The sequence below is a fragment of the Daldinia caldariorum genome (assembly GCF_022478825.1).
Source record: "Daldinia caldariorum strain CBS 122874 unplaced genomic scaffold F4812scaffold_5, whole genome shotgun sequence".
NCBI lineage: Eukaryota > Fungi > Ascomycota > Sordariomycetes > Xylariales > Hypoxylaceae > Daldinia > Daldinia caldariorum.
In genome coordinates this window covers 1,293,124-1,298,919 of record NW_025953041.1, presented here as the reverse complement: position 1 = coordinate 1,298,919, position 5,796 = coordinate 1,293,124, and the positions used below count along the sequence as shown (strand labels likewise).

General features: G+C 47.9%; 2 protein-coding genes across 2 annotated transcripts; both read right to left on the bottom strand.

The window, feature by feature from the left end:
* F4812DRAFT_423242 (bola-like protein) lies at positions 1 to 930 on the bottom strand. Its single transcript, XM_047933741.1, has one exon. It carries the CDS (start codon positions 776 to 778, stop codon positions 284 to 286), a length of 495 nt encoding a protein of 164 aa, XP_047791787.1. The 5' UTR covers positions 779 to 930; the 3' UTR covers positions 1 to 283.
* Positions 931 to 1,063: 133 nt separating this feature from the next.
* F4812DRAFT_331447 (subtilisin-like protein) lies at positions 1,064 to 4,253 on the bottom strand. Its single transcript, XM_047931561.1, has 5 exons — positions 4,027 to 4,253; positions 3,601 to 3,957; positions 2,695 to 3,552; positions 2,539 to 2,633; positions 1,064 to 2,485 (listed from the first exon to the last, which is right to left on the bottom strand). The coding sequence occupies exons 1-5, from the start codon at positions 4,156 to 4,158 to the stop codon at positions 1,306 to 1,308; spliced, it is 2,622 nt and encodes an 873-aa protein (XP_047791786.1). The 5' UTR covers positions 4,159 to 4,253; the 3' UTR covers positions 1,064 to 1,305.
* Positions 4,254 to 5,796: the final 1,543 nt, after the last annotated feature.

Here is a 5,796-nt window from a genome sequence, read left to right as displayed (position 1 = left end):
AGTTTTACATGGTCGTAGGTTTACTTATTCGAGCAAGTATTAGGTATTGTTTCTGTAATATTACGATATCATCAACAATGTGCGAGTTTGGATTGAATACGAGAGGTCGAATCGATCAAGCCGCCAGTATCCGAGATATGTACGAAACCTCCGTCGTAGACCTAGGTATCTGATATCAGACGCCTCCTAAGCCGCGTGGCTTGGCCCCATCAACTGCAACTACACAGCTTAAAACCGTAACTTTCGCAAGCCCTCGGGTTTTCTCTTCTTCTTAGCATTCGAATCAAGGAACCTTTGTACGCAATTGGACGCCGTGCCAGCCTTTCATCTGATCGCCTAATACGGCATTAACCATCCTCTGCTGCTTCAACATGTTGACACCTCGAAATTTCTCTGATGCGATCTCGATCCCATACATGGACCCGCAACCGCCGGATATATCCTGAACCATGAGCTCCGTCGGTTCGAACTCGGCTGTCAGCTTGTCCCATATCGCGGATTCAGCGTCGTCGAGGTAATCTGGTTTCTCGGGGCCAGATGGTTGTGCTGGTGGAACGTCGGCTGAGCTTGCTGCCGTAGAGCCGGAAGGGGTGGAGTAGTGTCGGGCAATGGCGCCTCGAGCTTTGAAAGAGTTCCTTATGGCTGGCTGAACCAATGCTCTTATTTGAGTTTGAGCTTGTACTGGTGATATATGTATAGGTCGGGCGTGATGCGATAATATGGCAGAGCTTCGTTTAGGAGATATTGTAACGAGACGACAGCAGCGGTTGCACAACATGTTGACGGTTTTATGGAATGTGCGGTCAAGGAAGTATGCCTATGATATTATCGACGATGACAGTGGAAAATGAAAAAAAAATCGGGTTTGCTATGGCTACCCTATTATATGGTGATATTCGTATAAAGTTGGAATTGAGATGAAGAATTATTACATATTAAAAATCGAAGTGAGTAATTTGGAGCTATCTGCCTCTATCGATTAGGAGGTACATTAGGGTACTCAGGTACGCAGGTACGTCGGTACATGTCGACGTAATTATCATCCCGAGTCCATTGATTGGCTGGATTATTTAAATGAATTAGGTACCCTCTAGGACTAGAATACCTATTCCATTGAGCAGTATATTTGTTAAACCGATCATCTAAAAACTACCTACAAACTACAAACTACGTTCCGAGGTACCTAACCTTTCAACTCCTTCATTGCTTGGATGTCCTTTCTTAATATTGATGTTCTTCAAAGTTTCACATCAGGTACAATTCTCATTATGCATTTTTTAACTCTAATATACACATACCATATCTTTAAATAAACCTGACAGAGAATTCGATAGACTCATCGATATCATACTCAGTTGGATTGGCAGCGTCACCAAAGATATGCAGCGCCTCAAAACGCAGTTTGTATGCTCCCGCCGGCGCCCACGTACCATCCGCAAATCTTCCATCCCAGTTCAAAGTGAAGGGGTCACGGGACGCGTAGACAAGTGGCGAGCCGAAAATATGGCTACCAACATCCGCGCCTACGTAAGCAGTCGAGTTGACCGGCACTGCTTTGATGTTGAGTTGGGGTGATCCGAATGCCAGGAGTGCTACGGCAACCGGGTATGTTGTGTTCGTGGTCGTGGTGTTGGTTTTGGGCAGCACGAACGAAGCACGACCCGTAATGGGGTTCAACTCTCTGTCTGTCGAGATTGAGAGGTATCCTACATCCAAGACTCTTGTGTCGTGCAGGCTACCCACAGCTCCGTTGTACGGCAACGACAGGCTATCGCCGTTAGTACCGTTTAGGGTGATATATCCCGAATAGACAGGTAAGCGGGTAGCGTTAACCGCAGGTGGAGTGACCGTGACGGAAACAACCACTTCCTCACCACCTGGGATGGTCACTTTAGACTCGCTGAGCGCAACAGTGGCATATTCGTCTGTGAACTCTACACCGGGGAAAGGATCCGGGTATATGGAGTCCGAGAAGGTGTACGCGGTCGCAGCACCTACGCTCCCTAGTTCGTAAGTGACTTCTTCGGTGCCCAAATTCTTGATAGTGAAGTTCAGCGTATCGACGAAATTGTCCGTGTCATTGAAGGCGAGACTGGACTTGCTTAGCAAAGTGGTCGCGTAGGCAGCATCATATGCTTGAACTATGCCGGAACCGAGTTGCGAGACAGGCGCAAGAGACGTATAAGTATTGGTTCCATCGTTCAAGAGCTGCGGGTTTGACGTTGCCGATAGTATGCTTTCCAGGGTAGCGGGGTCGAGAGTACCGCGGACATTTGAGACGAGGGCATAGATGGCGGCAACTAAGGGGCACGCCATCGAAGTGCCAGATAGCACGGCATAACTACCCAGGGGAATTGGGAACGTCGATAAGATATTACCTCCAGGAGAAGCAAGTTGGGGTTTGATATCCAACTCGAAGGTTGGGTTCCAAGTGGTGTAAGAACTTGCGAAACCACCGGTAATAGTGTTCTTCTGGTAAGTCAAGCTATTACCTATTAGAAAAATATACTAAAAGGAGGCACTTTGGTCAATTCTTACCTGATAGGCGCGGTGTTAGGATCAAGCATGTTAAGAACAACCTTGGATCCGTTTTCCAACTCGGCAACCCACGATTCACCTTGGTCAGCAGTTACCTGGTTTTAGTGTTAGCTATGATGCCGGACACCAACGGAATTCAAAAGCTCGCCTACTTACCATACCAGTTCCCTGGATAGTAGTAACTTCAGAAGTGTCGGGACCCAATGCTCCGACTTTGACATTATTATAGAAAAGGACGTATTTCGCTCCGAACTGCGCCGCGTTGGTTGCCTTCTCTACAAAGGTGCAGGACCCGCGACGAATCAGTACGATGTAACCTGATAAGTCAGGAGTATCTTCTGGTAACCCCCCGCAGCCCTGAGCAGGGTCTGTGGTATTGAATGAGGGAGTCCACAGCGGAAGGCTGACGTTGCTCCATTTTCCTGGCTCTCCGAGAGCGTAACCAAATTTCTGTTGCACGCCACCATCTATGGTAAAATTCGAGTCGGTGAGGATTAAAGGTGTAACCTCGTTGTCTATTGAGGCAATCGATGTAACTTTTTTGCCGTTGGAAGCCGTGCTGGCATAAAATAGACCAAGCGCTCCATCATTGCCAGCTGAAACCGTACAAGGAACACCGGCTTCGACAATCCGAGATACGGCAACAGCCCAGGGGTCTTCGCTCCAGCCGGAGGAGCCACCGATCGATGCTGTGATGATGTTTGATCCAGCTTCGAATGCTTTCATATAGGCATCAATCAAGACATCATTGCCAGCGCTGCCACTACAACCGAAGACTCTAAACATGCCGAGGGTGACGTCGGGGGCAACGCCAGTGAAACCAAATTCATTTGCCTGCGCCGCGATGATTCCAGAGACGTGAGTGCCATGGCCACCGCAGCCATCATACGGGTCGTCATCGGGTACGGGTGTGTTGTAGCCGTTGTAGTCGTCTCCAACGATATCACTACCAAAGGTGAATAGACAGTCTGGACCACCAAAGCAGCCGCCCAACGCGGGATGTGTATAATCAACCTAAAGATGGTAAGCGTCGGACATTTACCGTTTGGGTAAATTACTTACACCTGAATCGATGATGCCAATCTTGACTCCCTTTCCTGTGATCCCCTTTGCCCGAAGCTTATCCACTTGGGTCATCACATGTGGTGTGAAGGTATCATTTCCAAGCTGTCTCTTAACGTTTTTGATATAGTCTACTCCACCGCTTCGCCCCGTCCAGACAACTTCGTCCCTGGGTAGCGAGTACACCCTATTCGGCCATACCTGTTTAACGCTAGAAAGGGAGTTAAGCTTTCCCGCCTCTTCCTCGGCCGTCTTCAGATCGTGAAATTGGATCGATACTCCTTTGAATAACTTGTAATCCAAATTCATGCGCGTTTTCGCCTTTTCGCTAATGTGGCTGAAGAATTCTGCCGAGTCCTAATCCCCCAGTCACAGTCGGTTAGTACGGCGCACATCTCTTATCACCGTGTGTTCAGGCTAAAATACCTGGGAATCTTCAAACTCCACAATGTAAGATCCAGGAAGATGTTTCGTTTCCCCTTCTGTCTTCTTGGCTTCAGTTGATAAAATGCTTAGCGCGCCCGTGAGCAGCGACAGGAAATGATATCCGCGAACCATCTTGGAACAGAGAGCACGGCGGCGGGGCGAAGCCGGCGAGTGTCTAAAAACGAAAGACTAGAAGGAAAGTGCGACAGCACCAAACCACTTGATGAAAGAAGATCAAGAAGAGGCGAGGACCTGGGCCCCCAGCCAAAAAGCGGGAGCTTCTATGAGTATTTGTAGTTGTCGGCAAGTCTATAGCCTATCGAATGGAGGATAAACACATGCAAGATTGGACGTGTCATCGCGCCGCGCAGTCGCGTTACATTGCAAAAGCGAGGGTTGATAACGTCTTCATGCCGTCTGGGCCGCTTGCTAGTATTGTCAACCCAGCTTCCGTAGTGGTATTAGAGATGCAGGGCGTAGCAAGGGGGGTGGGGGGGATAGCTAAGGAGATACCTTAACCTGGAGAAGCTTAGCAAGGGGCCAACGCGGTACCCCAATAATGAGTTAGATACCGGGTATGAATGAGGTAATGCTTCATCGGTTGGTGGAAATGATCCATGTTGTGATAATCTGTATCATCCCATATTTACCTAATGTAAGTGAAGTCCACTGGTGAACTTGACGAATACACGACACCCCATACAAGCCATAAATGCTATGTGACGATGTCATCTCTTCACTCAGGTAGTTGATAAATATTGATCTAATGCCATACCCTGCGCGCCCTAGATGTTTGTCCAAGATAAGCTATCAACATAGGGTACACTCTAGCGTCTCGTCGCATCACTCTTCACACACTAGAGGCGAGGCAATCATTTTGGGGTAAAGATCCTGGCGCTATCCAGTAGCATGTTGACGTACTCTGAACGAAATAAGACGAGAAGCAACAAATCGAAGAGCAAGTTACAGGTTACACATGGGAGTTGCTGATTGCTTATGTTGTAGCGTATTAAATGCGCGCAATGCAGGGACAGGGGAATTGTTAACTTTATCTAGCAACGTTAAGAAGATATCTATGTAGTAGACGTGACGCTTGGAGCAATTGGAGCTCTTATACGGAATACGATACGGAATAGAAAAAAAAAAGTCTGGGCGTCGGTGATGCGTCCCGGTTCTAGTCAGGGACTACACTCCGTATTAGGTAGTTGGCTGCTAATATAACGGGAAAGGTCTATTAGTTAGAAACCGATACCATGTCAGGTCAGAATGCAAATTCTACCCCGTCCATGTCGTGCTTCTGTTGATGGCCTAAACGGGTTACTAAATTACAACCACGAGGGAAATGCAACACAGACCTCTATCATACAACCGCGTCTGTTCAACATACATTACCCGGCTTTGAGCGACCAGGTCTGAATTTCCGGGCCACAGCGTTGTCGCAACTGAACACATGCGGCTCTAGGAAACTTTCAAAGGGAAAAGGAAAAAAGATAACGTGGAAGAGCCCGTGCCTGGTACTAGGAGCGCACGCGATTAGGTTTTCAGGAACCAGTGTGAGGACCTCCCTATTTAGGAAGCTGTACCAATGCAGCGGTAAAATCCGCCACACTATCGGCAATGTGGTCAAGATCTTAACTATGCCCCTTTTGTCAACTTCTACTACCTTTTCTCGGTAAGGCGTGTAAGTTGAGAGTTCTCGGCGCATCCTGCGAATTTAACATTACGATTACAAGTGCCAGATTGGACAGTTCGTTGGATTTATTTCTTATT

What these genes read in the sequence shown, in the direction of transcription:
- F4812DRAFT_423242 (XM_047933741.1), bottom strand. Translation starts at nt 778, where the DNA reads ATGTTGTGCAACCGCTGCTGTCGTCTCGTTACAATATCTCCTAAACGA.
- F4812DRAFT_331447 (XM_047931561.1), bottom strand. Translation starts at nt 4,158, where the DNA reads ATGGTTCGCGGATATCATTTCCTGTCGCTGCTCACGGGCGCGCTAAGC. An exon ending in CTATCCAGGGAACTGGTATG is followed by an intron (nt 2,634 to 2,694) that starts GTAAGTAGGCGA and finishes CACTAAAACCAG; the next exon opens with GTAACTGCTGACCAAGGTGA. An exon ending in CCTAACACCGCGCCTATCAG is followed by an intron (nt 2,486 to 2,538) that starts GTAAGAATTGAC and finishes AATAGGTAATAG; the next exon opens with CTTGACTTACCAGAAGAACA.